At 36.0% G+C, this 18,298-nt stretch overlaps 1 protein-coding gene across 3 annotated transcripts; it reads right to left on the bottom strand.

Annotated features, from left to right (window-relative positions):
* Nucleotides 1-315: 315 nt before the first annotated feature.
* Nucleotides 316-17,040, bottom strand: LOC113505189 (TGF-beta receptor type-1-like). Of its 3 annotated transcripts, none has more exons than XM_026887819.1 (10): nt 16,597-17,040; nt 15,213-15,324; nt 14,766-14,926; nt 11,548-11,787; nt 10,697-10,927; nt 9,430-9,597; nt 6,954-7,126; nt 5,300-5,533; nt 4,487-4,608; nt 316-4,257 (listed from the first exon to the last, which is right to left on the bottom strand). In XM_026887819.1, the coding sequence occupies exons 1-10, from the start codon at nt 16,694-16,696 to the stop codon at nt 4,227-4,229; spliced, it is 1,572 nt and encodes a 523-aa protein (XP_026743620.1). In that variant the 5' UTR covers nt 16,697-17,040; the 3' UTR covers nt 316-4,226. The 3 variants fall into 3 exon arrangements, with proteins under 3 accessions (XP_026743620.1, XP_026743685.1, XP_026743755.1); XM_026887884.1 differs by lacking the exon at nt 14,766-14,926 and adding an exon at nt 14,280-14,431 and having other exon boundaries at nt 16,597-17,035; XM_026887954.1 differs by lacking the exon at nt 14,766-14,926 and adding an exon at nt 13,873-13,988 and having other exon boundaries at nt 16,597-17,034.
* Nucleotides 17,041-18,298: the final 1,258 nt, after the last annotated feature.

The raw sequence follows: 18,298 nt of genomic DNA, 5'->3' as shown, positions 1-18,298 counted from the left end.
GGGCCCTACGCATGCTTGCAATAAATATTTGAAGTTAGATGACACCTTTGTTTAATACATTGGCTTTATAAGTATACTTTAGAATGTTAATGTTTTTGCAGTTGTGAGCTACATAAAAGCGGGCTAAGCCGCAAGCAACACATAGTCAAATATAATAAATATTGCATTCAAGTCTTGCATGAGTCCCAGTATCTTCAATAAGTTTAATTTAGCTGCCTTTTAGTTACGTACTTTCGAAAACGCCTGAGGCGTTGAACTTGTCTTTTTCCAACGGCAGGAGACAATCAGGGAAAGTTAACAATTAAAACAACATAAATTATAAAAACACTTGTTTTATTTGTAATATTAAGTTAATTAGTCCACTCCATAACCAATCAATAAACTTACGCAGTGGGATAATTAAATAATCATATAAGTATTTACATAAAATCATTCATATTTGGAATAAGTCATCCAATTCGTATGCTCATGTGATATGATGTTGCATTTGTCCTCGTTATTGCACTTCAGTAAAACATTAGGTACTTGTACTCTCTTGGTATTGCTCATCAAATAATTTCAAACCAAATAGTTTGATGCTTGTACATTTTTATGACAATAATTTGAACTTGACGTCCTATATCTAGAAAACTTTAAAATAATTTTACATCATAATTGATAAGTATTACACACGTAACGAAGATAAATTTGTAATTGAAGGCGGTTAACGGAACGCCCTCAGCAGTAAGTTAATATAAGAACTGAAATGTTGCACAAGGGTACAAGAACTTTTCACAAAAGAGTTGTTAAGGAAAATATTTCTATTGTTACCAAGCTGGCACGGTAAAGACATAGTAGTGCGGTATAAACAGGTCAGTTGCTACAGTTTCACAAAAAGTTGATATTTTTCTGATCATTTTCCTCCAACGAATATTATTTCATGTTTTTTCAGGCATACCACTACCATCATATTAACTTACTTCTGCGGTGCGTAGTTATAAGCAAAAATGTCAATACAAATAGCGAAATCTTAATAACAAAAATGTACCAAAGGTACCATATATACAATAAAGGCGGGAATATTTAAACAGCATTAATTAAAATATTGTGATCAACAACCATGTTATCTATTTATGAAGAAGTCCATTTACCCTTAGCAACAGTACTTAAATGTAGTATTCGTTATAAAGGCAAACAGATAATAGTATTTACATAGAAACAACGATAATATAATTAGCTCTAAACAATAAACAATGCATATATCTTTATTTCGCTATGTGTACAGGCATGTTGCCTTCAGATATTTTTGCTAATAACTCGTTACTTCGACAGTTGAATGTTTGTAGTACGATACGAGTGTCAGCACATGGTTTTACTGAATTCCGATGTAAATCCGTAGCATGTCATTTGTTTCTCTCGCTACGTGGAACATACGAAGTGCCTTCGTTAAATTACTTACAACTAACGCACTAACATTACAATTCTGATTTAATTACCAAAGGGAATGGAATTACCTTTGAAAAATACAAACATTCGACATTTAGATGTTAATACAGAATTACAAACACTATAGATTAAAAATGGTATATCTCTGTATAACTGTATAAAAAACTGCGTCCGATCGCGGGAGCCTACATATTTTAGAGAACATCCAATGATACTAATATACAACATCAATCGATTTAATAAATTGTCTCTGCTCACAAATGATTACAATTGACAACACCACAAATCAACTTCGCGCCGTCCTATCCTGATTGGCCGCTGCTGCCAACAAACTACAAATTATATACCTTAAGAACAAGTCGATAAAAATGTCTCGTAAATATTTGTTCAAGTAAAAACAAGCTATTATGCATTTACAATTATCTCTTTAAAGTAGAAGTCAAATCATCTGTTCGTATAGTCAACGTTTCTTACTCTGTATCTGACATCAATGTACATAGCTAATAGAGTTGAGAATAATCTTCATAATTTAACAATAGGTCGAGCGAGACTACTCGTCGGAAGCCTACATTACTTCAATAAACACACAATATTCTTTAAACACGTTGAATTAGGTACAATAACACACTTCTAGTTATCTTGGGACGACTACAGACAGACAGTACAATATGTATGACGGCCGCGTTCACTGAAACGCGGACCGCGTCGACGAGGGAACAGATTTACGAATCTAATTTACAATATCGACTTCTCGGGAAATGTCTACACTTATTTATCCGTATCCTAAAAAACTGTTACAACCAAATCAGTTGGTATATATGTAATATTCTAGAGCTTCAAACTACTTAACGCAATTACTTACAGGCATACAATATAATATGGAATTAAAATAACCAGTCCGACTTGTGAATACGCGCATCGGAGTGGGACGAACTGTTTTCAAGTACTTTTTTACCGTTATAGTCACAGATGATATAAGTCGTTGCTTCGCAGGCACATACATGTATACGCCCAATACTAAACTAATGCAGCATTAGAATCTTAAAAAGTAATAAAAATATTGTATTCAAACTTTTGAAGATTATAAAAGATTTTACATCGATGACATATTAGTGTTAGTGGGAGATGGACGACGCCAAAGAAATGTCTATTTACAAATTGAACAACGCAGGAAAATAATTGAGATTAGTTTTTGTGTAAAGGCCGAATCATCGTAAAACGAGGTCACCAAAAGGCAATGAAGTCTAAAATTACAGGAGCTAGATTCAGTCTCTAAGTTTTACTTGTCGACGAATACATTATATTATCATATTAAGTGTTTAACAACTGAACGTCATATAGAATGCGCACATGGTTAATTTTCTTTTTCATAAACAACAAACATGTATTTGTACGTAATTAAAATTAGAAGTACTTAGTCGCAAGTGTTCACTGGCGGTTGACATGTAAATAAAACTACTATAAATAAAAAAGTAAAGCGCTTCGCTCGCCACAGCGGCTCTGACTCTGGAACAGGGCATACGGGACTTTCAATCGAGTGCTACAAAGTAACTACAACATGTCTTTATAAAATTTACTTTATTGCACACAACTTAAAGAAATAGTTTGAATGGCAAGTTATTCTGCGCCATCGGAGCCGCTGCAGCGAGCAATGAGCTGTACTCCACTAATATGTAACATTACACAAAAGTATGAAATCTACGTGCTTACTTATCAAAGTCCTTACGCATGTAGTAGTAGGTCGTAGTAGTGTGTAAACACCGTTCATTATATACAAACTCCAAATATCTTAACTTCCAAGGATTCCAATGTCGGAACGAGTAAGAAAATAGGTGCTTTACTGATGTATCATATCAATATTTTAAAAACTCACTCTCTCGTCACTTATCCTAGCACGCGGCGCAGCGCGCGGGGGCTCGCGACGCACTCTGTCCGCGGGCCTCCGCGCGCTCAATACTCAGAACTTAACCATGTAACATACACATAATCTTAATTTAACAATTAAAGGTACAGAAGTGCTCGTTCTAGGGAGACGTGTGCCAAGGCCGTAGCCAGATATATGTACATATATTTCAGTATTGTTGAAGGTTTATTAATTTATAACTTAAGTACATTTATTTTTAAAATTTGGTTTATTTAATATTCATAGAAATAGTTTCATAATTCACAACCACGTATAAATCACTGTAAGTAAAGCATTAATCTTAATAAGTTTGTATTGTTTGATAAAATGAGTTCGGAGCGCGGCTCCGGCCACGGCTGGCTACGGCCTCGCTTGTATCAACCTGGAGACGACGCGTGTGTCACACTTGTCGTACCCCAGGCTCGCAGACTTACCACGAGTTCTTACAACGAGCTGCATACATCATATTATGCATAAAGATTTGGTATAGCGTCTATGGAGAAGAAGGAAATAGAAACGACAACAATCTGCATTTAAATAACCCATGGCGGCGTAGTCGCACTTAAAACTATACGATTACAGTAATGAACAAACACAATAAACTTACAACAATAGCTGCGATTTAATTTCATATCACAGAAAACATAGTTTACAAAAATAAAAAGTACGGCTCTATATTTTTTATTATGCACAATAAACGGAATCGGAACACTTAACAAAAGTTTAAACTTACGTAGTTGGTAACGAAAACATATCACTACAACTTCAAGTCCATATAATAATATTAAATAAATGCTCCTTCACGATATTACACGAATATAATCTAAGAGGTAGGAGTCAGGCGTCATGCTCGTGGCTTGAAAATCTACTCCGTCCATTGACGGCAATCGTCCCAGTATCAAGCCCTTATCTCATCCAGCTCGACCGATCTGGACACGCAAACACGACATGTCAAACTGATATGCGGACTCCTCACAATGAATGTCTTCCGAGAAGCATGATGTAAAAATAGCATTCAATCGATAAATGAGTGTGAAACTGAATAGCAATCGATTCTACGAGAGCAATCGATTTTAATCGATACAGCGATACAGCAATGTAGCGATAACTCGACTGATGTGATGAGCTCAATGAAACTAGGCGTATGCACGCACTTACAGCTTGATGTAGTCGGGCGCGCCGATGTTGGCAAGGGTCTTTTTGATGCGGAGAGCAGTGAGGCGGGCGGCGGGGTTCTGGTACCAGCATTCCTTCATCACCTTCGATATGGCTGACAGCACCTGCCAAAGGCAATATTCATTTATAATAACTAAAAGCGCCTTAAACTTTCGATATGGAATACAAACCAGAGAGATATGTTCGTTGGGCTGCTAGCCCAAAGGTCGCAAAGATGACTTTAAGAATGGATTGCGTAATACATAGTAATTAGCACTAGCCAAAAAGGAAATCGCAGGCGTTTGGGACCAAGCTCCATTAAGGGTAAATACCCATGGCAAGATAAACTTTGACACCAGGGTGTACATTCACTTAACGATAACAATATTAATTTGCTGCTTTAAAAAAAAAAGAAAGCCCATAATTAATTAAGATCGTCTAACATCTTGAACTATTTTGATTCGCGTGTAGCAAGTAAGATCGTCCGAAAATAAAAGTAATGAAAAACGAAATAAAAAGTATTCCAGACATCAGACATTCTAACAATTCTCAAAATATCTCCGTCTGGGCGTTATGTAGGTCTTTTTAATTACAGTAAGTATCGAATGTAATACATTAGCGGATGCTAGAAACCCAGTCGTAGACGTTTCGAGTTCTAATAATATTTAGTAATATATCTAATATTTAAGCAAGAAAATTCATATTAGGAATATGTCCTTAGAGGATAAAAAGTTGTGATTCGATCATCTTCTTTTCGAATCTTGTATATAACCATGTCAAAGTATAAACGAAATTAAAAATGTTAACAATTCGTACCGGATCAGAGTGCCATCGGTTCGGTAGATTAGGCCGTCGTTTCTCGATGCAGACGACTCGTCGCATGTCCTCGAGCGCAGGGTCCGGAGATACGCAGTCAAAGTACGGGGGCTGGTACTCGTCGGGCATGACGCCGCAGCGACGAGCCATCTCCCAGAGAACGAGCCCGAACGAGTACACGTCAGAGCGCTTGTAGGGATCGAACTGCCGAGTGTCCATTGTCTCATCCAACACCTACAATTGTTCATAATTGTTAATCAAACAAGTATTCATTCAAAGAAGGCTTCTGTTTATTTGAAGGTCATAATTAAATACAATGGATAGAATCCAGATTTGGTACTCTTGCTGCAGATGAAACAACGCATCTTCGCAGCAGCACGCTGTCATTCCGTTTGTGATAAATAAGATCCATATCAATAATAATATAACTAGTAGTGCCGGAGTCCTGATGGGAGTTTATACGTAAAGTTAAGAGTGACTACGATTTTATTAATAGGCAACACCTACAGGGAGAATGAAGTCAGAATATTTTTATTGCACGTTGCTTATTGGAATTGGAACGCTAATTAAACTCCAACTTTAAAACATTCTCACATTAACACGCTTAAATGATAATAAAATAATACCAACACGAGCTATTTTCTGTCATGGACAAGTTTTTCACATAACTCAATACCGTCGTTATTACTCCAGGGAAAAGGCCAAATTGCTGTTGCGTCCAATAATTACCCTATTCTTAATAGAACGTAATGTTATTCTGACACCATAAGACCCGGAGCGAATTTCCCAATAGAAAGGTGCAATGACACCTTACCATCTAGGTCGTATCCTAGGTGATCGAGGCACCCACAACGATGGCACTAGCTTTTTACTTAAAGCTGTCTTAGACGGTGTGTTAACTATCGTGGCAGTTGCCATACATTGCTGGCGATGTATTGTGACTTTTGATACTAGAGCTGCGCGTCGCCGCAATCTATTGCAACTTGCTCGTTATTTTCCATCGTCTAAACGAGCCTTTACAGTACGTGTATTAATTGTGTGAAATGACCCCAAATAGCAATCGACGATATACGACGGAGTGACTGACTCTTTGTAGAAAGGGGATCGTTGAAAGGGTTTCATTTAATTAAATATGATTAGGGCGCCGACAGGTAAATCATATATCAAGTAGGCAATTTGATACTTAATTATACGGCTATAGAATACTGTCTAGGTGTCTTAAGGATAATGTTAAAATAGACGCTACAACTATTGATCCAAAGATTGTAGCAGGACAAAGGAAAGTTTCACTAAAGGATATTCTATTAATAATCTCCTTTTCTTATTGTATTTGTACGTGTAGTTGCGTATCCTGTTGGAGATCCTTTCGATAATTAAATAAACTATATTTTTTTACTTTGCTTTCGGCAGAATTCGGCGAAGCCGAAAACCGCTTGGGGGTGGTTGGAGTCTTATCACAAGACAACTTAATCTTCTTATAATAAGTCACGGGATTTGATAACAGAGTTTTATATATTTTTTTTAATATTCATTCCTGCCAAAAAACGCAATCTTGTCTGCTACAATATTTCTATCACCGATATGGTAATGGTAGAGGTGTATTTTCGATAGAATAGAATAGAACAAAGTAAGTAGTGTAGTAGTGGTTTCATACCTCAGGTGCCATGTATCGTTTAGTCCCGACCCTGTTGGTGGTGGGGACGTCGACGGAGTCGCTGGCCACGTTATGCCGCACAGCCAGCCCCAGGTCCCCGATCACGCAGGACAGGTTGCTCTTCACCAGAATATTCTTGGACTTCAGGTCTCTGTGGGCTATGGCTGGTTTACCTGGGTATTGTAAAGTTAAACTTGTTAATCACGCTAATACTATAAACATGTAAAATTGCAAGTGTGTCATTTGATTCAGACTTTATGGTAAGAGTGGGTAGAGTAAGCAACTTTTAATTTTGATATTTAGAAGTTCAAAATTCAGAATCCCTTCAAGTTTTTATTTTAGAGTAAAATAATTCATTTTCCAGTTTATTTGAGAAACCGTGGGGCTCGGCTGCAAGGTACGGTTATAAATAGGAAAAGATGGAGAAAGCATTTAACTTAAGCATTAAAAATTTGTAGTAGGTACTAGGAAGACTTAAAAAATATATAAAAAGATTGGCTGATTGCTAAGTGTGGTAACACATGTTTTAGGAACAAATGAAAGCTACAAATACGTTTGCAAAAAGGAAGAATTCCAAGAAAAAAACAAAAAGATACTCATTGTGTAATCTTTGGCTAATGTTTACATACGGGAGGTAAAAACAACGACATTTCGTCAGCTTGAATGTGAATGAGGAGCTCGACGACATGACAATTATTGTGAGGCCATCTTATTGAGAATTTCCTGTGTAGTACTTTACTCTTTGCTGTTAAAATGTACCGTAAAATGAGGTTTATAATGCGGACGTTAATAGAGACAAGATTTGGAAAAACTTTTTACCAACACTTTATACAACGATTTCTAAGATCCAATTTAAGGAGCGTTTGTTTTGTGATAATTAGGTATTGCTGCAAAACAGTCATTTTGTTTCGTCAGGCGGCTCATGTTGTCATTAGAAACTTCAAAATCACATCAGATAGACTGCAAATACTGGGACCATCTTAATTTAAGCAATTAGATCTTTTACTTTATTTCATAGCGACAAAAACTCCAATTGCAGCTGATTAACAATACCACCAATGTACAGTATCTGGAATTAAGTACCCTTGAGGGTGCAATTATAGAAGCTAACTACACTGAGTGAAAATGAAATAAATGTACAATTGGTTCAAATGGACAGCGGTCTGTAATCAATACACCATATGAGCCCTTCTAGAGAGTTCAAGACACAAATAAGCGAATCCGTTGAGTACCTATCAATCATCATAACCGTTGCCTGACGACACGTGGATGTAATCCTACGCACACCACGATTTATTCCGTGTCAAGTTTCCTATTTGTTTCCAAGAAACGTTTCTTATCTCTAATTATTTCCATATAACGTTTCATGTTATTATAGATATTTCTGCAGTCGTAATACTATATTTAGAGTAAGTACAATTTTTCCTTGTTTCATGATTTGTTAAACAGCAAACAGGCGAGATTTATTGATAAGTATAAACGCCATTTTATTAATATTTTGATTGGTTGTCGAGTAAGGAGACATCGAATACCCAGTCAATAGCTCATTACAGGGACAGACGTCAGATTTGACCTTCGTCAATAGAGATCTAAAAGAAATAATGTTCGATAACAACGTTACTTAGGTTGTTTGATCTGATTAGCTGTCCCTTGTTACTATGTATTGCTTGTGCTAGACTTGTTTATGATTTACTAACAGCCTTGTGTTGTTATAACGAAATTGTCGGAATAATATAATAAATTTAATTAGATACTCCCTATGCGGCCTACTTAAGGTATATTAATTTGGATAATAATTTGAAGGCTTATATATATTATATTTTACACGATAGGTTGACGTCTGGGGTTTTCAGGAGTCAGAGTTCGTCAAGCGCAATCCCAACATTTGTCTTGTTGCATTCTAAGATAATAATTTAATTATGATGCTATTAAGACTATTTTAACGCACGAGGACCTTTATAATCTCGTGCGCTGATATGAAATAAGTTTACGATTGAGACGATTGAGATAATAGGTGTAGGTATAGATGCGTATTTATTATCGCGGTGGAACTTTAATGACGTATTTTATGTATACTCACACCCGGTCGAAATTTTATTTATATGAGTTCGGCCGCGCTTGCAGTACAACCACGGTTCTTCTTGAACATTTTCGTACCTTTCTGTTTCTAACTATTCGACCTCTTTCCAAGTCAGTTTGTTGGCTTTGGGTTGCCGCGGTCAAAGATAAAACCCTATTATTTAGTCTATCCGTCAGTCACCAGGCTGTACAGCTTCACAGATGTTGTATTTCCGTTGTTGCTATAGACACTACCACGAAAATAAAACAATTTGTGTTACCCTTTCAATAGATAATTGTCCGGACCTCGTGCGTGAGTTAGACTGTCATTTGGCCTGTATTTACGTGGTCAAGTTATATTCCTGTAAATTGAAATGTTAGTTTATATTGAAGGGGTTATATAGGTTCATGTACTTGCCTTTAGTGCCGACAATATCCATGTGCAGATGTGCGAGCCCCGTAGCGACGGACAGCGACATCTTGACTAGTGTGATCGAGTCGATAGTGCGAGCGCTCAGAAAGTCGAACAGGGACCCGTTCTCGTGGTAGTCGGTGATTAGCCACAACTGGGTCCACGTCCCGTTATCTGTGACAACACAATTAATTGATCGTACGACATTGCAGTATACGTAAATGTAATGTGCATCACGCAGTCGTTTGAAATAGATTGTAGATATTATTTTCTAAGCTTTCAAGTACAAGTAAGATTTATTTACACAGAACAAAAATTAAAATGTTTTTTTTTTCTGATTGGGAAACAAAATCGCTCTATAAAAGTTTACACAGCGTTAAGGTGTTTCGTAAATCTGATTGTGCTCTTCAACTTTTTTGGTCCAACAATTTAATTTGATTATGTTCGCAATGAATCGTCACTGGCGCTACGGCAAATGAACAACCAATTAATAACAATGCATCAGTTACTCTAGTGACGTACAGGACTTTATGCGTTTAATTCTAAATGCGTCAGTTACATTAGAAAGATATTTACCAGTAAGACTTTATTCAAATATAACTTTTAGCTGGGTTGAAAATCAAGACACATCATCGATCATACTTAATAACGATGGGTTTGCGGAGGACCATTAAGTTACATTGGCCAACTTTTAGCTCCATCATCATAACCAAAGAACGCAAATTTTATTATAATTATATGTCTGAAATCTTCCAAGAAAACACATTTGCACGTGGTAGAAAAGCTCATAAAATATCGACTTCCTATAATATTGAACTCGTCTCATTCGTATAGCTTCGCAGAAACAAAACAAAACGCTCGACGTGCGTCGTAATAGCAATTCTTATGTCACTCATAATAGACGTATCCTGTAGGCACGCGTTATTCGATGCATGTTATAAGTGGTTGCACATCGCTTTAACGTACCATGACACCCTTTTTCTACAGCTGAAAGAGCACGGGGCGACATAATCACGTGGCTTCTCTACCGTGAACTCTCTAGTCATCTACTTGGCACTTAAATTTATAATAATGGGCATGATACACAACATAGTAGTTTTCACACAAGACAGAACTTTCTTATATTCTTCACGCCCTAAGTTTCGTCGAAAACTACGGGTTATAGAAGCGACACAGCTTGTAGAGTCAAGAGACCGATCCCTTTGACGTTTCACGTGTAGTTTCGCTCTTCGCTACTAAAATGAGCTAGTTTATTGAGAGTACTTTAACGCACCTTTATTGTCAGCGGCGATAAAACCAAGAATATTCTCGTGGCGCAGCATCACGGTCTGGTATATCTCCGCTTCACGGAACCAAGAGGATTCCTCTCGGGAGGAGAATATCTTGACTGCCACATTTTCTCCACGCCAGCGTCCGCGCCACACCTCGCCGAAGCGTCCTTTCCCAATTATATCTACCAGCTGGATCTGGCGAGCTATGGAGCGCTGCACCAGGAGTGGCAACCCTGCCGGAATGAATTGGAATATAAAATACCTGAAATGGGCCGTGAACATAATCTGACTTAATGATAAACGATTCAGTAACCCATTTACGTAACATGAATATCTGAAAAGATAAAATCAGAAACAGGTTAGGTTACAAAACCTCAATACACTGAATAAGAATGACTCACAAGAAAATATTACAACAACTGAACAAGATCCTAACTATATTGAAAGATGATTACAAAATGCGACAGCGTGGACACAAAACGATATGTAAAATCATGGAAGTATGCCACTATATGCCTTTGTCGCTTGTACAAGTCATCTGCTTCATTGCCTCCTTTCAATTTATTTGATGCCTCGCTGCAGATCGATTTGAGGCAATGATGGCTCACTTCGGTATTTAAGTGATGTATGCGTACGTGTAGTTGTGCGCTTACAATATGAAGACTACAATAGCGTATTTGAATGAGAGCTCAGATTATTGAACTGGTGTCTTCCTCAATCTAGATAATGATTGGAATAAGGCAGAAGCAGTTGCCTTAAACGAAAAAAATATACTTTCTTGTGATAATAGTTTTAAAACATTTGTAATTACTCTGTCTTTATGAAATAGGAAGTGAACAAAACTACTATTTACCGGATCCAGATCCCGAGGTGGTGAGTTCAATCATATCCCGGATCGTCGTGGTCCTTATCATGGGGTGTCTCAGTTCACATACCGAGTCGTCGGTGGGGTATGGCGTTCTTGACGGGACCCGTTTCTTCGGGCCATGGGATCGTTTTGCCCACCAGAAGCTGATCGCAGCGCACACCCCGAGAACCATTAGCCCCATCACCCATGGCAACACTTTCCATGCCGTCGCTGTAGTTCCAGTCTCTTTATTTGGAATATGTGCATTAGTTTTTGTAATATGATAATTTGGATTTCTATGATTACATGTCGAAATCCCAATATGAAAAGCTTTTGACCAAAATTGTAATATTGATATTCAAAAACAAAATCTCAATTTCGATATTTAGCATGGTAATATAGAAACAATAACTAAAGCTCCAGTTCAAACGCATGCATTACATTAATAAACCTAAGGAATGAAGAACAAGATTTTTTATGTGAGAGGAAAAAAAGAATTGAAGTTTATCTTGAACTTGTGCCACACGTTGTAAATGATGTTAGCGTTCATATGCAATACTTAATGGACTTCAATTGTATGTACGGATACAAATATTCATAGTGCATTGACCAACTGTTCAGTTGTCTGTGGCGCAGGAGATACATTTCCATAAAGAGTTTCTCTTCGGAAATTACTCGCTCGCAAATACACGTTACAAAGAATTCAACATGGACGACACATACTTGCACCTTTAACCAATATCTGTATTTTTGATGTAAGCATGGCATGGACTGCGATAATTGTAAATATCATCATTTAGAAATTTTATTATTTTGTGATACATTTTATTTTGTTAAGCTGTCTGCAAGATCAGCTGAATAAACAAGAAATTTAACAGAAAAAGAAACAAATTTTACATACTTTAAGCCGAAGAAGCATATATCTTTGGTCAACAGTGTGCTTTATAACCCCTTTTGAAATACTCACAAGTAAACTTCAAAATATTACTTTTACGCTACCATGAAAGCATTTGAAAATTGGCATTTGCTTTTAGCGTATAATACGTTTTCAGTTTCATACAGTTATACAACATATAAAACCTGTTCAAATAAAGCTAACATTACTCCGTATAACTCAGAAGCTGAAATGTTTTGGACCGCACAAGCGAAATAAAACTAAGAAGGTACAAACTAAAACACATGCCATAATCAAAACCAATCCATGCAAATAAACATACATATAATATATACCCCATAAATTGATCGAACATTATCAATACTAATAAAATGTACCCATTTACCAAGTAATGAAATCTTATTCGTGATAAAATTGAATACAATCATACATCATTACGTTAAGTAAGTTGTTTGACCAAGTACCTGTGTATTGAAGAGAAATAATTTCGAGTTATTCCTATTAAAATATCATAATCAAGGACGCCTTACAAAAGGCTGTATTCAGCCGACGGTCGCTAATGAAACCATATTCAAAGCCGTTTGTTCAAAACAAAAGCTATTCGAACAAAGGAGAGCAAAGCGTTTGGCGATGTCTCGGCTCAAGTATATAATTTGCAAATAAACAGGAAGCCTTAATAGAATTAATCGCGTTCATGTACTCAGTAGAGTACATACTCGCATTATATTACATTTATATTGTACAGGTGTTAGTATCACGTGTTATACCGTAGCCAGTTATCAAAGTACAAATTATAAAGTGCGCCAATGTGGTTAGCAGTAAAAATAAAACAAAATTATGGTTACTGACATGCTGTAAGTACAAAAATAAAACATGCTTTGATTCAAGTGAAAAAAAAACCGGCTAATGATCACTTACGGCATTATTTTATATCACCTGTTGTAAATGACAATACCTTCCATTTAACTTTCAGTATCAAGACACTCGAGCGACGTATTAAGGCACCACTATCGCGATGCATCCCCATCATGCCTTTTGTGCAATGGCACCCGTTGTTTTAATTCTATATGTATAGCTATAATGTAATGATGTCCCATTCAATATTTTAAACAACATATTTTAGTTCAGAAAGATGAAGGTTCCCATTTTCCTAGTCACAATATCTATCGGAGTCAAACATTTCGGCTGCTAATTTAACTACACGTGTCGCTTAAAATTCAAGGACGACCAAATCCCGCTAGTCTTATTTATGTGCATACTTCGAGACATTCGCATGCACGATTTTTACAGACCAGCATTATACGATATGGGTATTAGGATCCTCTCATGAGAGCATTACTTCGACATGGTGACTCAACTAAACTTTGGATGAGGACATCACAATGTAAGCTACCCAGATAGCGCGCCCCGACGACACATTCTGAATTATACTGTACCTGCGAATAGGTCACGGTTACAGTAGTCCGTAGAGCAGCAAGATATTTTTTCGGGATCTTCGCGGCACCATATAGGTATGTCCCCGGGAGGAAATACGTTCTCTCTTTCCCAACATCTATCATAAATTGTGAAATTAGTATTCATTAAACTATTAGCCCTAAACCGTGATCAGTGCCGGTCTAAGGAAAAAAAACTGGGTTATATTAGAACAAGTAGAAAGAAAAAAAAACAAAATCTTTACTCATGCAGTCTCGCACCATATACCAAGGCAGTAGGGCGGCGCCAGCCGAAGCCTGTCTACTGGGCGCGTGGCGTTCGGTATGCGGCGGCGAGTGTCAAGAGCAGGAAGCTAAAGTGCAGTAGTTAGCGGGGCACATCGAGGGCACTACCTCCACGTCGCTCCTACCTGGCGGCTTCGGTTGCAGGTCCAGACGCAGGCCTTCATTGCACATGTCATGTGACTTACAACATTTTATCACCACCGATTCATTTTTAGTTTTCGTCGTGGAGCAACTGAAGGGATGCTCGATGGGTATCAAGGATTTGAGCTCGATACAGCTGCGCCGCAAGTGGAACCACCATACATTATGTTTAGTAGGTTAAAGCAAACAACGCACACTCGGAAAAAAGAGTTTGTTAGGGAGGACGGCACATCATTCAAATCATACTAATTATATCTGTCGGCAGCTGCGGCCGCTCCTTCTCTTCGCTTAGTAGGTACATATTCAAATCACTAATTCAAAAGCGTTTGTTAGAGTATTGGCATCTCAACACAAAACTTATAGGAAATGGCAATGCAATTATATGATTCTAACAGTACATCAAACAAACTCAAAATCTGCATGATCAAAATAGATATAGGACACGCCCGCAAGTGCGCAGAACTGCTTACCCATCACTGTGGCATGGAGCACTTTGGACAATTTCTCTTGTATATTCTCATCAGAATTGCAGAAATCACTATTACAGCAATACATTGTCGATTTTTTGCATTCTACTGGGTTTTCAGGAGGGAATGCTCTTTTCAAGTTCATACAGCTTAAGACCACCGCACTACACAGGTTAATCGTTTGATAGAAATAGGTTAGAATTATACCTGTGAGCCTCAGCACAACAACAGATTTGTGTTGGATTTGAGTTTGCCAATTGTTTTATAATTTCGATTTATTAGCCAACATAATAATTTTGTTGTTGGGAATAGAAATATGTACCTTTTTAATTCAAAAACTGAATTTACAATACTAAAAGGAATGCCTTGTATGGGAAAAAATTTGGAAAAATAAAAACATAAGAAACAAAATTTTGTATAATAATTAAGAGGCAGTAAATGTATACTCACTGGTATGTAAACTTTTGCACTTTATTCTCCACACTTGTTGAGGCATAACAGTAGCCATCGGTTTCACATGTTGAGTTCGGGCATATATCACTGTTGCAGAAGCATTTCAACCCTACGGCCAATAATATTCTATGATAATGTTGTACTATGAATAACAACAACAATATACACAAACACAAATAAATACGTAATACAAGATAGTTGATAACACATTTGATATATCTACGTAATAGCTACATCTTTGTTGCAATCTCTGGGTAATGTCAGTATCATATTGTTTTAGGGTTAGAGAAAGGTCTTTTCAATAGAAATTGTATAGAATGTAAATAATAATGTAAGTGCTTTGTTTTGTGAAGATCAAATGCAGTTAGTTACGGTGGTATGGTTGGTTTTTACTGCTTTATCTACTAATCATCCATAACTGTTCTAAATTTTATTTTCACCACCTGTAACTGTACATTATGGATTGCAATTATCAAATTTTTGATTTGATTTTATCATGTGTTAGACGAATATGATTACTTTGTGTTGCATTTGCATTATGATCATCCTGAATTGTATCTAATGGTCACATATGCAGGCAAATTCAATATTTTACTGAGATTTGTTTGCAGTAGTTAATTTAACAAACAAAAATTCAATTGTTATAACTATATATTATCTTGGAAAAATTTACATTTTTAAAAGCACATTCTTAAATCTTTTTGATGTTATAGTGGATGTTATTGAAATTCACCATCAAATACACAACATGTATGTATATTTTTTGACTTGAATATGGTAAAGGATAATTTAATTTGATCATCCATTAATGGTATCAATAAATTAGATTGCCTACAGAATATGCAAAATTTTATGAAAAAACTTGAACTTCAGATATTCATTAAAATTTGTAATCATGTTCTCAAATGTGATACAACAATGTGTTACATAAACAAAGGGTTAATGGATTTTGTTCTATCTCGAAGTTTGTGTTATAGCAAAATATTATATTCATAGTTAACACAATGAATCTAGTACAATCAAAGATTTATTGGTATTAGATTCATGTCCAGAGGCTACTAAGGATACTAAAGGTTTTGAGATGGGCAGTATAGCATCATGAGTTCTTACATCTCAACACAAATACAAACAATGCATCGGACTCAAAATATTTGGCGACTGTTAACTCGCTTTCTTCTTCTGATTGCTGCTTATGCCGAATTTTTAGCAAAGGACCCAGGAGTTCACTAAACATATTGCGAATAACTCCACTACAACAACACCCTCTAAACATTCAGTTCATCCAAAATTACATCAGAAACACGCAATTAATTCTGTATTTGTGTTTAGATAATATTATAAACGAACATACGCAAATGGGCAAGTGATGAAAAGCACTCACCATCGACCATGTCTAACCTCCGGTACACTGCGAAAATCAAAATAAGAAACCATTTTCGCCATTGAAAACTATTCATTATCACATTCCTTGTTAGAAACATATCAGTCTACAGTTCCGGAACAGCAAAACACTTAGTATTGACACTCGAACAGTACGGCCATTGAAGTGTTTCAGAAACATATGACATTTTTATTATGTATACGATTGCAAAAGGCTGTTTATTCTTCTTCCAGCTAGACAAATTACTGAACAAATACTAGTTACACTGATGTACATAAACGAAGTATTTATTTAAAACACTAGCAGTAAATACTAATTCCTATCAAGAGGTGAGTAAATACTATAGCTTGAACAGCTTCGCGTGAGTGAACTATCTATGCCACAGATAACAAAGCAAAAACAGATTATAATTACTGTTTCAACTATTTCTAGGAAGGGACAAATCGATATTCCGGATATTCTCGACAGCTCACTGATGTTGAGATCAATTGTTACTAATGGTGTAAGATTTTTAAATAAAAGATTTACTTTAATTATGACTTATTTAATATTTCTACTAAAACTTTGAACATAGCTGCATATAATACGTCTACATTAGCATAACTAAGAATAAACAAAATATATGTCACAGAGCATATTAATTGGGTTTTTGTGACGGTCATTTTATTTTCAAAGGCATATAATCGGTAGGTACGTTTATCGTAGAATTTGTAAAGAAACACAATTTAGATTTAGAGTTTCTAAATTTTTGGCTGATCATATCTTATGAGCGCGCTTTGCAGAAATACTAACGGTAAACGTACCTATGTTATAAAATTAAATTTTGAAAACTTACCTAGCGGAACACCAGGTTCTATAAAAGCATTGCAATATTGATCGCCTAATAAAATAAAGGAAAAAGTTGATTACATTAAAATTGTCTTACATAAAACATAAATATTCTTAAATATCATAATATGTAATTTACTACGTAAACATGCAATTTACTAAATGATTTATACGTAATTATCGTATTCAATATTATAACACATATCTTATATTTTTAACAACAATCTCGTAACGCGAGCTCCGAAATATGTGGCCCACTGGGTAATTACAATAGATTTTTTCTATTGGTCAGCGTTGACCGACTTATGTATAAGGACCTTAATTGGCCGGCTACGTATGTTTTACGTACGTAGCCGGCGTACGAAAAAACCTTTACACTTTATTCAATAATTTTATCTCATTATCACTCTTCAGAAATTACTAGTATGTGTGTAAAATGCAATCGCTTAGACAATTTTTGAGTAAAAAGGGTCAAATTTGAATTATAAATATAATTTAGATGAAAAGTTGGTTTTAAGACATCGTTTTCTCTTGCATACCCGTTACATACGGTGACTCTTTCGGATAGTTTCTGATTAGAATTCCTCCATGCTCTTATCCCATTTAGTTGGGAACGGTGCAACAAGTATCTTGTTTTCCAATTAGAAAATAAATAGATTAATCGAATTATGTGTTAAACAATAATCACTTCCCACTCGCGTTACAAGCTACTACAAAGATTAACAATATTACTAAAACATCCAGTCTAATAACAATGTGCGTATTAATTTTAAATCATTTCTACAGGAATTAAAGAATTCTATAATTTAATACATTAAAACGTGTATAAGATTATATAAGTTATAGTAGATATTTATGTAGGGATAAAAATACC

This window comes from Trichoplusia ni, chromosome 1 (genome assembly GCF_003590095.1).
Source record: "Trichoplusia ni isolate ovarian cell line Hi5 chromosome 1, tn1, whole genome shotgun sequence".
In the NCBI taxonomy this organism is placed as follows: Eukaryota; Metazoa; Arthropoda; class Insecta; order Lepidoptera; family Noctuidae; genus Trichoplusia; species Trichoplusia ni.
Note: the sequence above shows the minus strand (reverse complement) of the source record. Positions and strands in the feature narration are given on the sequence as shown.